The 24,103-nt window shown below is 35.8% G+C and overlaps 1 protein-coding gene and 1 long non-coding RNA gene across 3 annotated transcripts; both read left to right on the top strand.

The window, feature by feature from the left end:
• Positions 1–443: 443 nt before the first annotated feature.
• On the top strand, positions 444–10,828 carry LOC145787655 (secreted frizzled-related protein 1-like). The gene is made up of 3 exons (XM_082599447.1): positions 444–1,093; positions 6,337–6,408; positions 9,891–10,828. The coding sequence occupies exons 1-3, from the start codon at positions 544–546 to the stop codon at positions 10,262–10,264; spliced, it is 996 nt and encodes a 331-aa protein (XP_082455573.1). The 5' UTR covers positions 444–543; the 3' UTR covers positions 10,265–10,828.
• A 6,353-nt stretch (positions 10,829–17,181) lies between these two features.
• LOC145787996 (uncharacterized) lies at positions 17,182–18,838 on the top strand. Of its 2 annotated transcripts, XR_014291468.1 has the most exons (3): positions 17,182–17,404; positions 17,771–17,912; positions 18,404–18,838. It is a non-coding gene; the product is annotated as an uncharacterized LOC145787996 (long non-coding RNA). The 2 variants fall into 2 exon arrangements; XR_014291467.1 differs by lacking the exon at positions 17,182–17,404 and having other exon boundaries at positions 17,674–17,912.
• The last annotated feature ends 5,265 nt before the right edge of the window (positions 18,839–24,103 follow it).

Below are 24,103 nucleotides of genomic sequence, written 5' to 3'. Positions count from 1 at the left end.
AAAAATTGCTTCTCTCTCAAAGCCATACTGTTTGAAATACAAAAGTCAATCTTAAAAGCAAAAAAGTGAAAGCTGTAGACAGATGGATGCATTGACTGCTTGTCTTCTAGTGTCGGTGCCAGATGAGATCATGGTTGGTAATTGCTCTTCTGTTTCAAATAGACAAAACTATATTGTATAAACTCAGTTTTAAATCCATTAATTAGGAATTAATATTTTATCAAAATGCAGTTTAAGATATTGTTCGAGGCCTGTGGCATATAAGAAATAAGGTGATCACGTTATATATGTGTGTATAAACTATAAGTATTATTGTAAAACTGTTATTTTGGAAATGAACAAGCACTTTTATTTTGCAACACAACAGTATTAGTACGGATTTTCGATTAGTAATAACGTGTGTTTACTTATAGACAAATTTATTTTGTGTCACTTGCAGATTTCGGTGTTTTTTTTTGCATTATGGTGTCTACATAAAGTTGTAAAGTTTGAAAAAGGATACTTTTTAAAATTTGTCCATCATTTTGGAGCCATCGATTGCTTATGGTGGATAGCAAAATGTTTTGTTTTACAAGTGATCCAAACAGAAACAAAACCCTCGTTGGAACATTTTTAGTTCTTTTTTTCATTGCTGTGAAAGACAATGTGGATGCAAATAACGAAGAAGGGTTTATCCGACAACCTACAGTGTGTGTTGATATTCCAACAGACTTGAAGCTGTGCCATGGCGTAGGATATTCAAGGATGGTTCTGCCTAATTTATTAAACCATGAGTCACTGGATGAAGTCCGTCAACAGGCGTTTAGTTTCGTGCCGCTGCTGACCCAAGGTTGCCATCCACATTTACAAGAATTCCTCTGCTCATTGTTTGCACCCGTGTGTTTGCAATCAATATCCGTTCTTTCAGGACCTATTGCACCTTGCAAATCATTATGCAAGTCCGTAGAAAGGTCATGCACTCCAATTATGAAAAGACACAACTTCGACTGGCCGCAGATGCTCAACTGCAGCAGTTTCCCAGATAGAGAACCGTGTGTTAACATTGGCGGCACAACTTTGCCTGCCCCCTCTCTCATACCTACAAGAAGACCAGGTAAGAAAAGCTTATAGTCAGGAAAACTTCCGTTTGTTACATTGTTTCAACGTTACGCGACATCGAAGTGATATGAGTACGGCAGCTTGTGTTGGTTGTTTACTCTTGCAAAAGGCAGTGTCTCGTATTTGCTAGACAAAGTTAGTTTTTGTAGCGTTTTCGTTGTAAACAGAAATGCTTTTTAACTTTAATTCGGTTAATTTTATAGTTTTGCTTACAAACTTGCCTCACGGACAGGGGTTTAGTTTTAACTTAGGAGCAATAGATTGTCAAGTTCCGCTATATTCAAATGTTTTGTAATTAATTACATTTGGCATCAACTTACGCAGATGAAATTCATCATTTAAAAGTTCATCGTCAACTAAAAGCTTTTACCTGTAGCAATTAATTCTATTAAGAAAACCTTGTCTAAAAAATTCATCTTTAGCTGTTTATTCTAAGTAATTTGATTTTGATATTTTCTGTTCAGTTCCCAAGCCTACGTGAATTGCAATCCTTCCTAAAGACATTATATACATTTGAGGCGTGTTTACCGTGTGTTTGGAGTTTGCTAGGACAAACAAAGCATAAATCACCTCAGTTACAAATTCATTGATTCGTCTCAGTCATATCACACACTTTATGAAAGTTGTTGCCTAAAACTCTATTTGTAACCAACAACAGATCCAAGAAAGGAGGAGGGGCAATTGAGCGATCCACTCTCCCCCAAATATAAGGAAGTAATCTTTCCTATCGTTATTGCTTTTTGTTTGGTATTGCGACCATGCATAGCACATTACAATGTTGGCTATAATGTTTCGTCACTATTTTCTTATTTGTAAGTGCCATTCAATGGTATAATGGCGGTGTCCTGTGGTCTAAGATGATCTAGTTCAAGCCACACAACAATTATTGAAGCGTGACTGAACAAAGCACGTAGAACTATAATCTGCACCCTCTGTCCAACATCAATACCCAATCTGTATAGTACAGTAGCTTAGCAAACATTGCGCTAACTTGCGTCCGATGAGAAGGCGATACGAAAAAAAAAGAGTGAAGCAAGGATCCGACCACCATCACGAAAATGAACCTGTCCACAATAGACTTCAGTCACTTAAGAACTTTGTGAAAGTTGGCCCTTTAGAACCGCATTAACCCGACAACTTTATGATTTAAATAATGAACCTTCGAATTTGAGGAAAAACAACATCCTGCTATTCCACGTCCTTCTGAAAGCTTCCAAAAAACAAACTCCCACCCTGGGAGGAGGAGAGAATAGTGTTGCGCAACAAACCCAACTGCGGAGTTGGAAGAAACATAAGACTTGAGATTGAGACAATGAAACGTATCATCAACAATTGGCCCGTTGCTCTTTTGAAACGACACCGACCCAAAATATTACCAACAATGCTCTCATCTGGCTTGTACATGGGCGCAATAAGCTGTAAATGAATGAATATGTGCAGTTTAGTATTTTGCTGACCAAAAATACAAAATTTGTTTTTTTTCTACTACTCAACATTACTGAAATCACTCCTCTGAAGTAGCGTTTAGATCCATCCCTATTTACAACTTTACTGATTGATGAATTTTCTGTTAAAAGAGCTATTAAAGAATAATTCGTAAATTTGGACGCTTACACTGGATATGAACGTTAATCCAACGTAGTTTGATTTAAAATATACGACAAAAGATGTTTTTTCGGCAGCTGATTAACGATAAACCACACAAGATTGCCAAACTTTGTTGTGGCGTTTGGTTCTAGAAGCTTCGCTCGTTCACTGCGTTGTTTGCATAGAAATTAAATATTTCATCCAGTTACAAGAAGTAGGTTATCTGTTTATTTTGGTAGCAACATATTGTAAAAGTTATGGCAATGATATAAAATGAGGAATATTAACTAAAAGTATTGATTTGTAAAACCAGATTTGGAGTATGAATTTTTTTTCTTTGAATTTGGTGAGTAAGCTATGCTCACCTTGAACTATGTTAGGCTACTGAAATAGTTGTTAATTCATTTGAAACCCAGCAAAGAATGATGTTTGTCGTCATATGTTTGAGGTTGAAAAAGGATCAACCGATGATTCGCCTAACAATGTGCACTTCACTTTATAGGTTACTATTTATTTACTTGCTGAGATTATAAAACAAAAGATAATCAAAATCGTTATGGATAAACTTTTTTGAATGACAGCAATGCATTGAAATGCGATATACAGCTCTCCGTGTGCTGTTTTTTACAACTCTTTACTGCTGTAACGTTACTGTTATTGATTTCCACAACTCTTCATAACACACCATTGACTCTCCTTACTTGGGCTAGCGGTAGGCGTTACATTTTCAGTGTGATGAAAAAAAACATTTTCGAGAAACAGATGTGTTTCTTTCAACATTAGATTACACTGCTTAAATTTGCAATGATCTCACTACTCCAATCATGTAATTATTAATCTTATAGGGCTTATACAAATGGTTCTCAACCTATGGGTTACGACCCACGTTGGGTCGCCAGAAAAACTTTCTGGGTGGCTTGTTTTCTTTTGTTCAAACCAAAACAAAATTTAGTATACGAGCAACGCTTACGGCTAAGGCTATACCACTGTCGGTCTGATAGTATGCTTATTCAGTTTGAAAAAATAGCCCAGGTTTTTTAATTAGCCCACCCCTTTTTCATTTACAGAAAAGAAATACGTGTGTGACATTTTTTAAAGAACCAAAATTTGTTTTTGATAAGCACTTTACTTGATTATTCTTTAACATTTTTATAGCTTCTTTTTATTGGTGGTACAAAGCTTGAAAATTGCGTGTAGTTTCATTTGTTTTATACAAAACCAACTTCTCAATATTATCGAAGTAGATTATTTAGTGTAGTCTATCTATGAAGTTTGTTTTTGTATAAAACTAGTAAAATTTGATTTTTCACTCTTTCATTTAAACTTAAAACTGTCCACAAAATGTTTTGACTAAGTTAACATTTACAATTTTGGTAAAGAGGTCACTTTCGTCACCCATAAACATATACAACCAAACAACCACTCGGCATTTAACATAATCCATTAAAATTGAACATAAACTATAAGCTACAAACGTTTTCGGCCATACATACATCAGCCCTTATCAAGTAACAAAACAAAACAAAAATAACTGCTTATCATATCTACAATGAAAATGAATAACTGATCTAAACACTGAAGTTAACATTTACAAAAACTGTCAAACGGAAGATTTATTTGTAGATAAAACATTCGCTTTAATAAACATACTTTTTCCTTTTATCATGTCAGAGTAAGTTTAAGGCCAGTAGATGGGTAATGAGGTATTTTTGTGATTTCAAACAGACCAGACCAGAACCACTCACTTTTTCGTTATTTTCTAAGCATCAGTTTTATCTGCAGCTTTGTGTGGAATATGAGATCTCACAATTATCTTGCCTTAGTTGAGTTCGACATTTTAAGTAAATAGCGATTGCTCTGTGCGGAACAAAATCGTGGACATAACGGGGAAAAATAAAAGATAAAGAGAGATGATAAATTAATAACATTTTAAACGGGCACATGTGGTCCATATCTAAATGTCTACATCACTTTAAAAATACCATTAAACGCTAAAACAGTTTTGGACTTTTTTCTCCTTGCTAATGCTTTTAATCCTTATTCGCAGCGTCCTTGTCTAAAAATTCGTTACAGTTAAGAAGGCATGACAGTCAATTGAATAGTATGAAATAGGCGTAAGAGATCAATTGTGAAAAAAAGGTAGACATTACAAAAGATACAAAAACATAAAAAGATAAAACAAACGAAATATATTAAAATTACGGAAGCGCATTTTGCGATGAATACAACTCCTTTCTTGCAATGCACAACGCTTAGCATGTTTAAACAACAATCCTGCTTGGAAGAAAATATTGATCCCTAAAATAAACACCTCGGTCTTTTTGGAGTTAACATTTAATTTCAGTGCATAGTAGGCTATGTTTTTCTTTTTATCATCTTTTACAAATTTTATTCTTTTGTCATAGTAATGATAACTTAGACTTGAAACAGTAGTAGCCTACAGCACCAGTAAAACAAGCATCAAACCAAATACTCCACACTGCTGTTTAAATCTATGTAGGTTATGTAGCTCAAACAAGGATATGGTAGAACGTTGAAAATAATTTGGTGAATCTAAGCAACGATAAAATTAGGCAAAGCCCAGTTTATGTCCAACCTAAGTTTTTTAACGAAAGTGGCCCTTTTAATGCAGTTAATTAACATCTTACACTAACTTGACCTAGACTAGGCGATAGTTAGTTTTTATGATATTTTCTTATTCTTACGATTACGTGCATTACCTTGAATTACTGTGAAAAAGTAGAACGGTATTAATAGAATCCATGTATTTATCAGATTTTTTAAAATGTAAAAACCATTTCCTGCTTGTCAAAATAAGCCCACCTAATTTATATCTACATTCGCTAGTGGATCGTTTTAACGTTTAGTGACGTTTCAACTCCTAGCTACTAACCACCAATGTGATCAGAAGTAATTTTTGATTTATTGTAAAGCTCTTAACTAAAAATATTCTTCCTGTTTTAAATAAAGATATGGGTTTGTTTAGATAACTGCTATCAAAAGTATAGCTTATCCTGTGATCCTAGTGTACACTGCCGCAAACATAGACCAGGAAGATACCTGTGCAACAAATGTCTTCTAGCTTTGCTGCAAAACTAACAGTGATTGTTATCATGTACTGTACAGTAAATACGATTAGCTGCCAACATTTCAACGTGCAATGTAAGGATTTATTCCAATCAAACTATTCTATCTGCAACTCCCTGTTTCCTAATCGAAATAACAGATTTTGTATCTGAAACCAGTGTTGATAATTTTTAAGTGTTCAAGTCTTAGAAAAAATGTAATTTCAGCAAACAAATTTCGATTAGAATTCGATATCTCAATGATAAAATGGTCCTCAGAAAGTTATTCATTTTGGAAATTAAGCAACCCAGTGCAACGTCCCAGCAAGCAAATCAATCACTTTTTACGTTGATTCAACGTCTGAAAGTAAAAAAACTATTTATTTTCTTTCTGAAGTAAAGTCCAATTGAGCACCCCAGTGCCTTTATTCGATACCCAACACCCCAAAAAAGTAGCTCGAGTCATCAGTTTACTTCCCAGCCAGCACATCGGTTCCTTTTTACGTTGATTCAACGTTACAGATGATTCAACGTCATTAAGACAAATTAGAAAATGATAATTAAATACTGTATGTTATTTTTACAGGGATGTGCGCTCCATGCGAAACGGATTTGCAGATCGACACTTTACACGACAATTACTGTGCAAGTGAATTCGGTGAGCAGGCTAGATACCAGTTTTTCAAACCTTTGTGATAAAGTAGCCGCTGATGTCTTTCAACATCTGTTTCAGTTTTCTGATGTTACTCAAAATGAAATGTTACACAAAAATCTTTCACTTAGGATGCAACCAAACGATCAAACACACGAAGTAAAGAAAATCCGCTGTGTTCAAAAACTTGTGCTATTTATTGATAAACCTTATTAGGCTTCGAGTTTGTACATCTTAGCGTACAACAATAAATACTACTAATAGTTACTACAAAAAGTGTTCAATTCCAAGCAAAAGCTAAGCAGAGCGAATTACATCAAATATAGTTATTAATCTCCAAAACCTCTACAGTCCGCCTCACCCCAAAAGGGGCATCACCAGAAGATTTTTATTCAAATAAGGACCTTCTTAGTTTACAGCAGTATCTTTAATCGGACTTATTGAGCTTTTTTCCTTAATTTTGTTTTGTTTTTACAAAAATATATTTTACCAAACTATTCAACCATACTTCATTTCTAAGCAGTTCTTTGATATCTTTCGCAATGAATGTAATGTAACTTTGAACTGTTGAGAAGTTCTTATTTTAAATTATTTTCCCAGTGCTCTTACAGTAGATGATTTTACCAGAAAATTATTTTTTATGTTTTCATTAAATAGATTTTGTTTTTGCTTTTCCAAATGCAGAAGTAGCCGCCTATACGGTGGCGAAAGTTTTATCAATAAATTACACAAGTTCCCGAACCTGGCTGAGTTTAGTTATTTGTTCTATTTGCAATCTTCTTTTGGATTTTGACATTTTTGAAAAAGGATAACTAGAATTTAAAAACGATGCATTGTTGCATTTTATCTTTAAATGTTTTCGTTCGTCACGCAGGATTAGTAATGCTGTAACACCCTTCTATTAAAAAAATAAAAAAGGCGATTCTTCCGCAAAAATTTTATAATAAAAAATTGTTTATGCATTACTTCTCAAGCTCTTATTACATAATGATAATGGATTTTTGCGAACATGTACACTGAAAGATTGAAAGATTTCATCATTTTTTTAGACGTGATAACACAGCTTGTCTCCGGATAAGGGATAAATGGATAAGTAATTGATACCAATCTCATTTTCTGGCGATATCTGCAAAAGGTGTTGCTATCGAGACTTGAAAATCTCGCGGTTGCAAACAGTTTTCTGTTGAAGCATCAAGAATCACTTCAGCTAAAATCTTAAAACACGTATTTTTTATTGGCTAAGTGATAAAATAAACAATGAAACTGGTTAATTTCTTCATCCTTTATTGACACCCACTGCTATTTTATAAAAGATACCAAATTAGATTTTTATACAAAAAAAATCGTTTAAGTAGACAATCATTGAACCTGATCAATTGTTAAAGTGAAATTCAGAACTTCACAACTTTAGTAACTTTACATATAATATAAAATGTCTTTACGCTCGCCAACTCGTTTTAAACAGTTCTATTTTATTGCACTTCCCAAAAACATAAGCTACTTGGTTTTCTGATGAAGCGATTTGCTTGATTTTCCTGGCAACTCATGCTTGGTAGCTTACAGCTCAAAAAGCAGGTCTCCAGTGCATTTGTCTTTAATTACAATACTCAAGTTAGATCAAGCTAAAATACATGTGATCACAAAAAGTACTGTGGAGATATCTCTATACCTAGCTGACGAGCAGGGCTGATGGGACCAAAGTACTTAAAGCAGCAGTCGGCTGCAGATGTAAAATAAATTGAAGGTGATTGGAAATTCATAGGTGAAAGTTTTAGATTAAAAGATTTTCAAGAAAACTATACTTCCTGGTTCTGTTCTCCTCAAAGAAATAAGAAATGATGGCGCGTATAAGTACAGCGGAAAAGAAAAGATGCTATCCAATGCGATGCTTGAAACCGCTTAATATCATGAAAGACTTCAATCGTCAACAATCAAAATCACATTAATCTTCGATGAGGCAAACATAACCTGTGATTGAATGTTGACATAAACCGTTTTACTAAGTTTTTTAGAGGTTGGCAATGGATTGTTTCAAAATCTTTTTGTGACCTTGTTCGCTACAAATATGCACCTCACTGCAGAAATTACTGTCCGTGCACATTTTTAACTTTGAGGCTTTATCACTACACCCTTTACATAGTCTTCATTAAAGTAGCAATAACAATAAGAACACTTCTTCGTGCAGTTCAGTCCTGACACGTTAACTAAAAGCAAAAAATAAACAGGTGTAACTGAACAAATGCAAGCATATTTTTTTATTAAAACTAGGTTGTTTTTTTTGTCTCATATTGGATATATCGGAAACAATAGTCGCTACATAATTTCAAGTTAAATTGTAGCAATGCATGCATCTACTTTTCAATGAATGTACTCTTGTTTCATCGGGATTGATATCTCAAGAAATGATAGAGCTTTGATTGAGAGTTTGCTTTGTAATACCATTGACATACAAAACAAAGCAACTTCAATGGGTTTAGCATTTTAGCACACAACAAAATACAACATAATTGAAAATAAACTCAAACGTTTTCGGCACGTACCCGTGTCCTTATTAGGAATTATTTTATATCTGCAATATATATAAAAATGAGAATTAGGCAAATCTGACCATGCACTATGCTGTAACTGCAAACGACACTCCGGGCTGAAACAGCATAAACTCAACAAGTGATACAAAAATTATTACGAGTCAATAACACCGCAGGAAACAGTTCGTTTATAACTCCGTTTTTTTTCCGTTTATAACTCGCCGACTCCGAACACGCCAAGATCCCTCCGACTCCGACACCACAGCCCTGATTGCTCCATGCACACACAAGGATAGTTGAACCTTTACTTAAATTTGTCGTTTGTTGCATTGTAAACCTGAAACTTTGATTGGAAATTTTTGTCTTTTCTGCTTGGACGGTTATTCGAGCGTATACAGTATTATTGAACAACGAGGGAAAAACAAAGCTTGTTACTTAACTTGTCGATTTCACCGTGAAATCTAGTGGTTAAATAAATTTAAATTGCGTTTTAGGTTCACTAAAACTTGCCAACAAAGACAACTTAACTGAAACAATTTAACAAGGCAAAAACAATCATTCATACAACATACCATAGAAATACTTGGTTTAATCCGAGGCCGCCGATGCCTAGTTCACGCAAGCAATCGAAGGAGAAAACTTACAAGGATATTAGTTAAAAAAAATTAAACATATCAATAAACTGAAAAAGACACTAAAGTTTTTTCACTTTTATACTATTTTTTTTTTCAGTTTTGAGAAAGTGCCTTAGTGCCAGATTTTCTTAATGTTAGTGTTTCTGTATATTCGTATTTAATTTTATCAATAAGCTGATATAGTTACATATTTTTGCTTGTATGATCAACAAATATAGCTAGAGTAAGATAATCTATATTGCATCGTTTAAAAAATAATTTGATTTGCCTAGTTTATAGTGAATGTAACTGTAACAATATGTATTTTCATTTCTTTCTCTTTCAGTTTTGAAAATCAAGATCAGAAAAATCAAAATCAAGAAAAACAAAGGTCTTCGTGCTATTGCAGCCGAACGGAAAAGGCGTATTCTATACAAAACTGGTCCATTGTCCAAGAGAGAATTGAAAAGACTGAAACTGGTAGTGCGAGGCAATAAAAGATGTTCATGTCCTTCTCTTGATGGTAAAACCTTCAAAAGAAAAAGGAAAGGAAGGAAAAATAAAGCATTTTTTCTTGTCATGGGCCGTAAAGTTAAGAGGGAGCTGTTGGTAACGGTTTTGCACAGCTGGCCTAAAAGAAACAGAATTCTGCAGCAAGCACACAAGACCAACTTCAACGCCAATGATTGTCGAGGATTTGGACACACAAATATGTTATGAAGGAGTTGTAGTAGTAAGCTACTTCAACATAATGATGCTCTGCCGAAGCATCTGTTTGCAGTAATTTCCAACCAATTGCTAGACCCAGTTTGTTTCAAATGGGTTTACGCAATCAGCAAGCCAATTTAAACAGAAATAAAAACTAAAATTCAAAAGAAGATGCATTTGTAAAAATGCTAATTTAAAAATGATTTGAAGCTGATTGAAAGGTTTACATACAGAAACATTTTTTTAATATTGCAGCAGTGTTATGAGAATACGTCTTATTTGAAAAAGTGTCTTGAAATGCTGATAACAGACATAAATGAACTTTATAATGGCCGTGTTATTGTATAGACTACTACATCGTACCCTACGCCTTGAAACTAACATGCTAATTTTAGCGTTTGTAAAATTTTATCTTTGCGTGGATGATCTCAGTTAAATGCATTTTTCTTTTCAGTGATGGCTCCTTGACTGTAGCATTCCTTTTGACTTTTGATGTAGGCTATCTATTGTCTTGCTGGATCAACTGATTGCCATGACGTCTATTTTACGCGATAATAAAATGCTTTTATTGTGGAAGCGAAGAGTTTTTTGTTGTTAGCCCAAAAGCTCAACATTCACTTCATGTTAGTGCAACTTTTAAGGTTTGCTTGAGATTTGCAATCATGACAACAGCCTACCATTTCACAGTCAGTAGCTGAGGACTTGAGGATGCACTTGGTAACAAGTCTCTACCTCCACCTAGCAGACACGAAAGAAAAGCAGAGTTTTTTATTCAGTAAAAACTTTTAATTTGCTTCGCCTTTTAACATTTAATTTATCCAACATCTAATACATAAGTTAGGGATATTGGACTTAGGGGATCCGAAGCTTATCCGTTTTTTTCATTTATTCCGTCCAACTGAAGGGCATGCATAAATCGTGGTGTGCTCGTTTTTAGTTTGGTTTAAGCTGGTAGGTTATGGATATGGAACACAAAGTTGTGACTAGTGTCAGTCTGTCAGATAGGTTAGACCGAGCAGATTTTTAATTTTCAAAATTATGTTGATTGGGTGAAGTGTCAATCTGCTATTGCCTGGAGTGGTAATTTTCTAGGGCTTAGGGTACCAGTACGGTATGTTTGTATGTTGGAGGGTTGATTGATTGAATCTTTATCCTTGGACTGGGAAAGCTTCTTGCAGAGCTTAATCCTGGCAGTTTCGCATACTTGTAGAGGCTTTGAATCACTGACGCAGGCCCGGTCACAGAGATTGACAGAGTGAAGTTTCCGATTGTTGAAGTCTTGTTGCCGGGGAACTATTCCATCCATTAGATGCCGCTGAATGGAGAGCAATCCTTAACGTGCGTTGCTCAAGCGCACACCCCGAGAGTCGAACCAGCGCCGCTTGATCTTGAAATAGTTAATTTCATTATAAACTGACGGTCCAAGTTTATTCATAATAAAAACATACTTGAGTTTAGTACTAATCAGCTGGAAGCAGCGAATGACCAATGAGATTAGTAGGCTAACACTGGGGGAGCAAGTCTTTTAGGCGCAGACAGTTAGGCGCCGGTCAAATAGACGCGCACACTGTGGCGTCTGGATATAATTAGGTGCGGAGCACTGGGGCGCCCGTTTATTTAGGTGCTATTCCTAGTAAAGTCTGCAGATTGTATCAGCTTGGCAGGTAGGGCAATGCTTTTCACACAAAATGTTATATTGAACTAAAAAATATGTCATGGCTTCCGTAAGTGAAGCTGCTTATGCCGGCAATGCTTTTCCCACAAAATGTTATATTGAACAGAAAAATATAGGCAGTGGCTATTTGACCGGCTCCGGTCTTTGAATCTGAAACACTATTTGACCGGTCATGACGTCACTACATAAGCGCTTTTTTCTTTTTCTCTTTCAAAGCAACAGACGAGAAGCGCCGATATAAGTTCTAACTTCAACACGTTTTCTTCAACTCAGTCCGTGGCGCGTGCGATACGTCTCCGGCTGCCAATCTAGAGGGGATGAGTTCGATACCATCCGGAAGCATTCCTTCTTTTCATTTTTTTTTTTATCTAAATTTTGACCCAAAGCGCATTTTTGTGGTCAATTTTTAATTTGAGTGGCCTACAGCCCATTTTTTATGTCTTTTCAAATTTGAGTAATACTGTTAGAGTTTTTTTAATTTGCTGGAATTTGAGAATTTCTCTTGGTAATTTTCCGATCGTCATAAGTGAACGTGTGTTGCCGAACGACCCTACATTTTTCTCTGAAGTTAGTTATACAATACTTCTTTAAAAAATGGTTTTACCAATATCATTTCTTTTAAAAGAACTAAGAAGTATTGTATATAACTAACTTGAAAACTATACTTGAGAACTATTAACTAACTTGGACTGTAGGCTACTCAAATTAAAAATTGACCACATAAATGCGCTTCAGGTCAAAATTTAGATAAAAAAAAAATGAAAAAAAAAAATGCTTCCGGATGGTATCGAACTCATCCCCTCTAGATTGGCAGCCGGAGACGTATCGCACGCGCCACGAACTGAGTTGAAGAATACGTGTTGAATTTAGAACTTATATCGGCGCTTCTCGTCTTTTGCTTTGAAAGAGAAAAAGAAAAAAGTGCTTATGCAGTGACGTCATGACCGGTCAAATAGTGTTTCAGATTCAAAGACCGGAGCCGGTCAAATAGCCACTGCCAAAAATATATTGTATTTTAATGCGCGTGTTTGGCATTTATTTGTTGTTAGTCCAGGTTTGCGTCGGCGAAAGTTTTATCAATAAATTATTCAAGTTTCCGAACATTACTGAGTTCACTTTTAGTTAAGTCAAATAATAACTAGGCTACACTAAACATCAGTAAAAAATATACCGGTACAGTAGCCTATATTCAAGCGGGTGGTAGGCTTGAGTGAAGAGTAACTTAGTTTTCTGTCAAAACCCTGACTAGGTTGAATAACGAGCAAAGTCGCACCATTATGCTTGCAACTTGTAACCAGGGTTCACATGCCCTATAGATTAGAAGTGTATTCATGTAGTAGAGTAGAGCATTGTCTCATACGTACTCGCAACACGACCAATCCATCCGAGTAGAAGTAATTGCGAAAGATAACAGATTAAGTAAAGGTCCGTCTGGCTGCAACCTGTGTTCAGGATGAATAGCAAATGTCCTGTGGAGATGAGCTAAAATCAAGAGTAGTAGAGCGTTGTCTCGCACCTCATATCCACACGCGCATTAACAAAACAAGATATTTTTCTGTTCAATATAGCATTTTGTGTGAAAAGCATTGCTCTACGTGCCAAGCTGATACAATCTGCAGACTTTACTAGGAATAGCACCTAAATGAACGGGCACCACAGTGCTCCGCACCTAAATATACAGACGCCACAGTGTATGCGTCTACTTGACCGGCGCCTAACTGTCTGCGCCTAAAAGACGTGGACCCAACACTGGTAGGTAGGCTAACAATACACAATTACACATCATTTCTACTCGTGCCAATGTATGATATAATGCTACCAAGTCTTTTTCATATCTCATTGTGCATCAGGGTTGGCTGATTTAAATCAAATGATTTAAATCATTGATTTAAATCATGATTTAAATCAAACAATAAAAATCAAAAAAATCAATTAAAAAAATCAAATGATTTTTTATTTGCTAAAATAAAAATAAATACATCAACAAACGTTTTACTGCTTCTTTGTAATACAAAAGTTATATTTAAATACATAAGGCTATAGGCTATGCATGTTTTGAAAGGCAACTTAGTTTAGTTGGCAGTTCACACTTGGGACTTGTATACCAGCTCCAACATAGTATATTAGGCTAGAGCTTTTTAGGTAAAAAAAAATACAATCAACGATTCAGAAAAATGATCTGTGACTTAGTAAGGATGGTACTATCATAATATATCTGTGATGTTAAGGACAATAACGTTAGTAGGTGGGAATAATTGCACATGGCCAGGGTGACTGCTCTTGTTATTTATGAGAAAGGATGAGCCTTGGTCTGAAGTTGCAGCAATGTAATAGCTCAAAGTATAGCTGTGATTTAAGATACTGATAATTAAGTATAATACGGAGTTAGTGTTGGGCGATATATCGAATTTACGATACGATATCTTTTCAATATCGATATTTATTTCAATATCGTTCGATAATTCGTAACTGCAAACCCCTACAAAAACGTTGCCGAAACAAAACGGCAAAAGTTGAAATTGCCTCGGCAATTGCTGTGAATGTTTATTACGAAAAAAATTGCACCAAACGTGGAAAACGAGAAGCGAAAAATATGCTAGAGTAGTCTATCACGACCGCACTGTTTGATTTGTTGTGATGTAATAATACCAAAAGTAGCGATAAAGCGAGCAACGCGATACGCACGCTGTTACGGTGATTCACGTTGAATAACTCACGGAGAGGAAAAGTAAGTTAAATTTGCATTGATTCAACGTTCGAGTCAGCACAAATCGATTTAATTTTCCCGGCGGGTTATATTGCGTAACAATGCCCAAAAAGAAATTTATGTTTGTTTTACATTAATTCGACATCTAGCGACGTTGAATTATCATAAAATAACGTTAATTGCTCAACCAAGTACCGGTAACATATTAATCGCTCCCTGCGAGAAGATTGCCTCGATTTAGGTATGCACTAACATAATTTCGGCATAGTTGATACTGCGAGCAACACAAAGTTTGTTTGATGAAAAACTAGATGTCAGAATCGGAATCATCAGATGCTGTATCGGAGGATGAGATTGTCGTGTTATCACTGAAATCGCACACATCAAGAGGCTCATCGCTTGGCTGTAAATCTACACTGTCTTCGCCGTTCGCAATGAAGCGTCCACGTTTTGCCGCTTTCGTGCTTTGATACCCATCCACACGCCTCTTTCGCAGAGCTCCATCAGGATGTTGACTAAGGAGCAAATCTATGGCTGTGGCATAACGACTAGGAGGAATGACTAACCCTAACCTTACAAGCGCTCTTGTGGCCTCGGTGGCCTCATTTTTATTGCCTACGCTAATGCGCCATTCATGTATCTGCGTCGGCAATTGCCGACACTAATTTCGAAGACTGAGAAACTCTTTTCTTAATTAGTACAAAAATATCGAAAAGTATCGAAATATCGAGTATTTTTTCAAATATCGTATCGTTTTGTTTTTTTCAATATCGCCCAACACTATACGGAGTTTCAGTTGTACATTTCAACTCAGACAAAAAATTGTTTCAGCATTTTAATACAAAAGAGGGTAAGCTGCACTATTCTGCATTGAGGCTCAGGGTTTTCAAATGTGAGAGTTTGAGCTAAAAGACACGGCACAGATTAATTTTTATTAGACCTTTTTTAAAATGCCTGTCCAGGTTAAAAACCGTTTTAAAAGATTGGTACTTTTTAGATCATAGAAGTATTTTGCAAAATGTGTTCCTTTCTTTTTTCAAAAACATGTTACCATTCCACAGCTATTGATATTTTGTAGAGCCATAAACTTTAGCGCAAATTTTTCCTTTTTATTCAACACAGATGTTGTCATGCAATGTGACGTCACGATGGGAGTTTTGCGCTCAAACGTAAGGAAAGATCTTAGTGTAGTGAGATGACAGTCTGAGACTCACCTCAATCTCGATATGCACAATTGTGATTTAGTATAAAGCAACATATCACACCTACTTAAAAATATGTGCAATAGACAGACTAGCCTACAATATGATAATAAAAATGATTAAACACTTGTTGCAAAGCAAAGCCTTTCAATCAATCAAGGGGTTAAAAATGATTCTGCTATCTTACTAAAATGATCTCTTCCCCCAAGTAGACTCGACGCTTTTTTATCTAAAAAAATCAAAAAAATCTGATTTAAATCAAAAAAATCCGATTTAAATCAAAAAAATCCGATTTTTTTGATTTTTTTAAAAAAATCATGATTTTTTCCAACCCTGTTGTGCATATACCTGAAACTAAGTACTTGTGCTTGAATGTTATAGGTCATTCAAATTGTTTAGCAATATGGGGTTTACCTGTTGCGTTCCTAATTGTAATACTGGTTATCGTTTATCTCAAAGTAATAGACCAAAAGTGTAACTTTTTCGATTTCCTCGCAATCAAGATGCAATTCAAGCTTGGATTAAAGCTATTCCTAGAGAACAATATGCAGTCACTTCCTCCAGTAGAGTTTGTGCAAAACATTTTTATGATTCAGACTTTATATAACAAGTATATACTACCGATGTCCGGGAAAGAAGAGTTGCAAAAAGAGAATTGTTGCAACTGAAAAAAGCTTCGCCTAAAGCCGTCAGCTGTACCAAGAATATTTTCTGGTTATCTGACAAAGCAACAGCCACCTAAAAGATCCACTTCTACATCTACAGCGTCTGCAAGATTGAAAAAAGAAAATGATTTAACAACTAACCGAACAATTTACAATTCAAGACTCGTTTAATGATTTGAAAAAAGTGATGAATGCACTAGATGAAATCTTCTTTGTTGTTGCTGTCTTCGTTGACAATCATGTTTGCAACAGGTATTTATGTCTGCATGAATTGGTTGTGATGAGAGCTTGGTAATGATATTTTTGACATGCTTTAATTTGTCACTAGACCCAGGGTAGTTCCCAGTGCCGTTAAAGGATAATAGTTTGCGCATGTGCGCGCCTATTTGACCGGTGCCTAACTGTCTGCACCTAAAAGACGTCGACCCTTGTAAGTTAGGTGTACTTTTATGCAGTTTGAATGTATATACAAATTTATTGGACAAAAGGTGTAATTTTATTGGTGGTAATGCCTTGCTTCACATCGTTCAAATTAACTAACAATGTACATACTCTTTTATTTAGAAAAATGTTCATGGATATGTGCGGGAACAACAAATTGTCAAGTTGCAATGTGCATCCTACAAGGAAAGAAAAGCATTTGTAGCCTACCTATTATTTGACTTCACACACAATTTTAAAAATAGTTTCAATAATTTTCTGAATAGAAAGAGAATGCACTTTCCTCCTGTTGGTGAAGATCATAGACACGTCTTTGGTGAAAAATGCACTGCTCGTTTTGAGCATATAAAACGCTTGTATGCTCTTGAGGAACACAAGCCTCTGAAGGCTGCATTTGCACTGAGGAAAGCATCGTTAAATCCCAGCAGCATATCACGTACATCACCTGGCAACATGCTTTAAGTAAGTAAAGTTGTAAAATATGTTATTAATGACACAGAGACCCATCTGTGAATTGAGTATAGAATTCACTGCCTTGTAATGCATACACATAAATGGTGCTCAACTGGTGTAGTTTATGTCTTGTATGCAGAAAGGTTTTGTCCGGATGATATGAGCATTGAGCACAACAACATTTTAAAATAGCATTTGAAATTGGTCGGTTATGACATCACAAAGACATATATAAAAGGAAGTAATGATATGCTAGTAACTTAGGTTAGCACTATTACTGGAAACTGTGTACGAAATTAAAGTCATAGAATAAAAAATACTGAATAAGACTATTTTTGCCAGCCGCAAGCCAACGATGGCCTTTGCTATTTTCAGGTGTGTTCTGTGAATCAACTGCGCAGTGCGCATGCCTTGGAGTTGTATGCTGAAAGCAATGCTGGGTTCCTGGAAACATCAAGATTTGTGAAATTCATATAGAACATTTGGAAAATCATGTCCGTTAAATCACCATTTAAGGGTATGTCATGTCACTATACTGATATCGCAAATTTTACATACCGTATATATAAAGCAGACTTCGTACTACCAACAACAACAGCTTTTCTGCAAAGTATACAGAAGTCAGTGAAAGAAGTTAAAAACAGTGAACCAGCATATTTGGATCAATCTTATTGGTGCATACGACCCTAAAGCTGTTCTAAAGTTTATTATGCTTCCTGTCCACAACATTACTTGTGAAAATTTTCTGTTTTTTTTTCAATCAAATTAGATCATGAGCAAGTGGTTGAATCACTATCACAAGCAACTATTCCAACACAATAATAGCCAAATTCAAGACTTGTAGACTACACGAGGAAACATTTGCTACTGATAGCGATTCGACATGTTACTTTCCAGGCGTCGCACTCTCTTATAAATGGTTACATATTAAAGCAATGTTATTGATGACATTTTTTCTTTTTTGTTTGTGAAATGCTCACTTAACTCACTGCATTGTGTGTTTTGAAGGTGTAGCAAAAAAGGATGACATGTGCATGCCAAGGAAATTTCCTAAAGAAGGAGAGGATCAACCATACATTCAAACGATGACAGCAGTGCCCGAACTTGCTCAGTATTTGCATGACAGTTTGGGATTGATGTACATTCTTCAGTGCCAACAGAGTTGTGCTTTGCTGTAACGACAATGGCTGTTCAGTATTACGATGTCGTACTCAGCATATCTGATTGTCCAGTGATATTTATTGGTATTATTTTTGTTTGTGTACATAGCCTAGTAGCCAAGTTTATGAACAATAAGCCATTGGTCGTTTTTTTCTTTTGTGGATTCTACATGTAGCCTAATGAATTGGTTATAACTTACAATATTAATAATTTTGTCATCAACATAAGATTGACAATAATGTACAGATACAACTTTTGTGAAACGACGAATAAAACAGCCAGTGCAAAACAAACATTTTCTCGTGTAGTAACACCGCATTGTGCAATTCATTGTAGGCAACATGGTTAGCCCTTCAGTTGGACGGACGAATTTTGAGTTTCGCATCCCGTTAGTGTCTAGGTATCCCTGGGTTATATGCCCTTCATAAACTTCCAAAAGTTTGATGCTTCTAAATCAAAAAATGTTTCACTCCATTAGGCCTTCGTTAACGTCACAACTAAAATAACTTATTAGACCCATCCCGGGTAGAATAAAGGTAGGCTAAATAATGGAAAACGTGTTGTGTCAAGATTAGCATAAAAGCCAGGCATAGTTTTATCAGACACTCAATGAAATTGCTTTGACGTCTTCGTTACAAAAATAGTTGTATAGGTTACTACAGTTCGCGTATACTAACACTTTTTCGTTGGTCTCGGAAAAGTTTCTATCTTTTACGTACATTCGAGGTTACCTATATCTACTTCGGTTATATCGTCAATTCGCCTATATTGACATAATTTTTGATCACCCAGAGCATTTTGTTCGTTTATAATGACCAGTGGTAGTTCTTTTTTTCGCTTCAGGACGTAATCTCACTGTCACACTTATAAGAGTCGTTCCCAGCTGAGGAAGTGATTTTTGCACCATGCCATTATTATTCTTTTTGCAAAGGTCTTCTACTGTCATTTCAATAACACTAAGACCATTACAAAGCTCTTACAAACGAATTTATTTTCACTTGAGTTAGTTTAATCATAAACAGCTAAACATCGATTTTGATCAGCTAGCAGCTAGATTATCTTCAGTTAAGCTTATTCAAATAGAATTTTATGTGACTACGAGGGCTACTGTACTTTTTCAACACTTTAAAGTCGTATCGTAAAACTCATCCAACGTGATTCTGCATTTCGGAGGCAGCAGGAAACAATATGATATGCTGATATATAGGTATATAGCTAAATGCGATAAAGAAGTACAAAACAGAGGGTAAACAGTATGAATAGCGATAGCGTTTCTGCATCTTGACTGAATCATAAACTTTTTTAGATAAAAATCTTTTTCACATTCTTTCTGAAAACCTGGGTTTCCTGCTTTCAAAACCCAGATTTGGGTAAACCCGGGTTAGAAGCAATAGCTGTAAGATGGTTGATTTGTAAAAAGTAAAAACTAACTGTAATGCAAATTGCGTATAGGCGTTGGACTGGACGTTGTTACGACTGTAAGCAGTTTTGCCTACTGAATGTAGATTTAGTTATTCCCCAACAAAAATTCATCAGCTTTCAGTAATTCAGCATTCAATAAATAGATGTTTGCGTTGAACAAAGCAGACGCAAAAAGAAAGCAGAAACGATGTACCCGTTGCCAATATTTTAGAGTGCTTGAAAAGGAAGTTCTTATACAGGGTGTAAACGCCAAGTGTAGACAAACAAAAATTGTCATAAATAAGTCAATATCGAATAGATTTCATTAAATGAGGGCTAAATAATAAAACAAAGACGCACTGATTAATATCCATCGCCATTTATTCAAAATATCCACCTTTGGCATGAATTAAACGTCTGAGTCTATTTGGAACTTGGGCACATGTTGCACGCAAAGTTTTAGCATCTATTTCATCCCAGCATTTGAGCAAAGCTCGTTTAAGTGCATCAGTATTTTTGTGGGAGATTACACAGGCCTTCTGCTCCAATAGTGACCAGACACCAAAGTCCATACGGTAGGATTCAAATCTGGTGAAGATGGAGGCCAGAGTTCCTTTGACCAGAATCCCTTGAAATTGTCCTTGCAGAAGCTCTGGACCAACTTCACGGTATGAGAGGTTGCCCATCTTGCTGTAGTGTCACCCCGCTGTCTCCTAGACTCCTGTCAACCCAGGGGACCACTGAAGCCTTCTTTTTATGACAAATTTTGTTTTTATTTATGACAATTTTTGTTTGTCTACACTTGGCGTTTACACCCTGTATTTGAATAGATACGTGAGGCTTTTGCCTCATGTCAGCTACACGCATGGGAATCAGATGCACAATAGCCTATCTCTGTTACTTGTTGAAAATAAATTGTTATAATATAGGCTAGTCATACAAGTAAAGAAATAGCCTACCGTGCCCAAAAAACAATTTTTTTAATATTTTACTCTTATTGAAAATTAATTTCTTGACTTGATGACGTATGGTTCTCATGATCTTTTACGAAAGTTTCTCTTTTATCACCCTGATCGACGATTTCTGCTATGGTTGTGTTGATGATGGTCTCACGAACCACACTGGTGTCTCAATTCACCACCAAAGTGAAAAAACGAATAGATAGCTTGGTATTGCTTAAAGTTTCATGCAAACCTGGTTCTTTTTTCGATGTAAAAACGCGTAAAAGTGAAAAATTCATTTCAAACTCTCTGGATATTTCAATCAAAAAAATTTGTCCTTGGACACTGCTTAACGACTGCAGTCTTTGAATTTATATGAAATGAACGCGTTTCATTACTAATACCCATAGAGCCTAGCAAGCATAGTCCTCGATGAAATTATTTTTTTTATTTATTTTATTATCTATATGATCTACCATGCAAACAGTGTAGCCTGCCTACGCGTTTGATGTCAACGTCCCTAAATTTCGTCCATATCATCCTTTTGCATGTAATATTCAAATGCTTTTTTTTTAAATTGAAGCCGTGTGCAATGATGTTTAAGGAAGATTGTGCAGATATAGCAGATAAAAATCGAAAATACCACTTATTTATTGAAAAACAATGGGTTTTGAATATTCAGTTGAATACATACACCTTACTTCAATTAATTAAAAAAAAAAAGTTTTCGATTATAAAGCTTGCGCTGCAGTAAAGTGAATAAACAACTTTGTACGTTGCGCTTTAGAAAATTTACTAAAATGCTGAGAATAAATGATTAATAATATCAGTCAAATATTAATTCAAGTTACAAGCAGGCCTAATATTCTTGCAGTGGGGGAGATTTATATCTGCAGTATGTGCACTTCTTTTTAGCATAACGAAAGAAGTTAAACAATATGCTTGAGAGAAGCAATTTTGCTAAATCACAAAAAGAGAATCAGCTACTGCACAAAGTAGGCTACTGTAATTACGTTAAATACTTATTCAAATAATAAAGAAAGTATACTATCTTTTATAGCTACTGTTTTCGTTCGATGTAATCGATTGGTTTTCCCTGCGAAGCCACAAAACTGTCAATTAACGTTTTCGTCGACGTCACGTGTATATAGTGCAAAAAAACAAACCTAAAACTCAAATTTAAGCGAAGTCTAAGCTGAAGGTACACAAATTAATACATCCACACTGCTAGATTTGCCAAAACATCTTAATCTGAAAGTTTGCATTCAAGGCCAACCTATCAAGATTACACATAGCGATACGCCCAAATGCAAATCAAAGTTTACATGCCTGACGTGTTTGTAGCCTATATTGTAACCTCTTAAATATCAAGCAGAAAAATCTTAAGTATATTTAATCACAATTGCACTCACTGGTACGGTACTTGATTAGAAAGATACAATCAAATCCCTTCACTATTGTACATCACAAACTTCTGCTGTGGTTAGAGACAGGGCCGTGTGAGCACCATCTCGGGCCCCTCCCAAAATGAACTAGTGGGCCCCTATGTTTAGTGATTGCTCTTAAAAATAGGACCAGAAAGCGTTTAGGGCAGTAAACTCTTTTAATGTGGGGAAAAATTTACATTCAACATTTTAGCAAAGAGTAAACAACTTTTAAGATTTTATAAAAAAAATAGTTAAAGGTTATGCCGACAATGCAGAAGGGGATCCAGAAAAAAGTTATGACAGGACCAGAGTTTTCATCATCATCATTAAGTTCCTTCCTCTCGTCGAGAGTTGGAGGCAATGAGAAGCCAAGTTTCTCTGTTGTGAGATTTTTTTACTGCACCAGAGTTTTAACAAAGTAAAATTTATAACATAGATGAACAGTGCCGTGCAAAATTTAATGTCCAAATAAATGACACGGAAAGGGGTGTGGGAGGCTTGCTCCCCAGAAAATTTTGACAAATATATAATCTTGTTTTCGTCAATTTTTAAGCAATTTTAGGAGCAATATTTTTTTTATCAAGATGCACGCTTTGTATATAACCAAATTCATCGAATTAAAATCGGATCGGGGTAGAAGTTCTGTTAAAATTTAAGTTAGTCTACCATTTCAATTTTTTTTACTCAAAACCACAGAAGAACTTCAATACTTTATCTCTTGATAGTTTGTATAGCCCAGTGATGTACGCGCATACAAAAAATATTGACGCCGTCAGCGCAAACGCAAACGTTCGAAGAACTATTCGCCGCATGCGTCAACGCAACTTGTAAAAAAAGTTGGCGGCGTCAGCGTTAGCGCATACACTAGCGCAAACTCATTTTGTTTGCTAGGTGCCAAACATTCACACGGTATAAACCACTCGAAACAAATAAGTTTTATTTTGAATTTCCACGAAGAAACACAAGCATCTGAAAGTGTTCATGTGACATTTTGCTGCGTTTTGGTTTCAATATGTCTTTGCCCATTGAAAACATTCTTTCCACCGCAGCACTGGAAGGTATTGGCGTGTTGTAGCGAAAACAAGTATTTTGGAAATCTTTTGTTGGAAAAGCGCCCACGGTTAATGGTCCTTTGTGTGGCCTCTCTTCCAAGTACGTTTTTACAACCTCGTCTATGCTGTCTTCGCCAGTGTCCTCATAAAGAGCATGGAGTAGCCCACGGGGTTCGTTGTCGCTGGCTTCCTTCGTCTGGTTGCAGTGGCTCTCAGCCTCAGAGTTTTTTAACAACTTTGATATGTGGCGAGTGGCCATTTTTCGAATTTCCACTGGATTGACATCAGGCAACCAATCGAGCCACTCGAAAGCCTGTAATTCGGATGTGTGGCGCTGGCGAGTATGGAATCCGCATCAGTAAACAACCGTCCAAACCTGTAGGCTAAAGTCAATGGTAACTTTTTCACAAACGAAACTTGCTTACATTAATTTTACAGTACAGTGTAATTCTGTTTATGCAATTTAATTGTGGATTAAAACTATTGCTCAGTACTCACCTGTTTTTTATACCCTGCACAAGGCTTTTATGAAGCGGAGAACAGTGTTCGAGGCCACTTATTCCAGCAAACGCATTTAGCAGACTTGCTATTGTGGGCAGAAGAAGACCCATATATGCTCTTACTACGCTACATAGCCTACAACAAGAATAACCGGCAAAGTAATGTACTACATATAACATACAGAGTACAACATCATGCAAGCAATCACGGTCGGAGACCAAATAT

The sequence above is a fragment of the Aplidium turbinatum genome, chromosome 18 (assembly GCF_918807975.1).
Source record: "Aplidium turbinatum chromosome 18, kaAplTurb1.1, whole genome shotgun sequence".
Lineage (NCBI taxonomy): Eukaryota > Metazoa > Chordata > Ascidiacea > Aplousobranchia > Polyclinidae > Aplidium > Aplidium turbinatum.
The sequence above is the reverse complement of the archived record's forward strand: the minus strand, read 5'-3'. Positions and strand labels throughout refer to the sequence as shown.

Coding starts and splice junctions, on each gene's coding strand:
- LOC145787655 (XM_082599447.1), top strand. CDS start 544: ATGGTGGATAGCAAAATGTTTTGTTTTACAAGTGATCCAAACAGAAAC. Junction 1,094..6,336: donor CATACCTACAAGAAGACCAG/GTAAGAAAAGCT, acceptor TTATTTTTACAG/GGATGTGCGCTCCATGCGAA. Junction 6,409..9,890: donor TTACTGTGCAAGTGAATTCG/GTGAGCAGGCTA, acceptor TTTCTCTTTCAG/TTTTGAAAATCAAGATCAGA.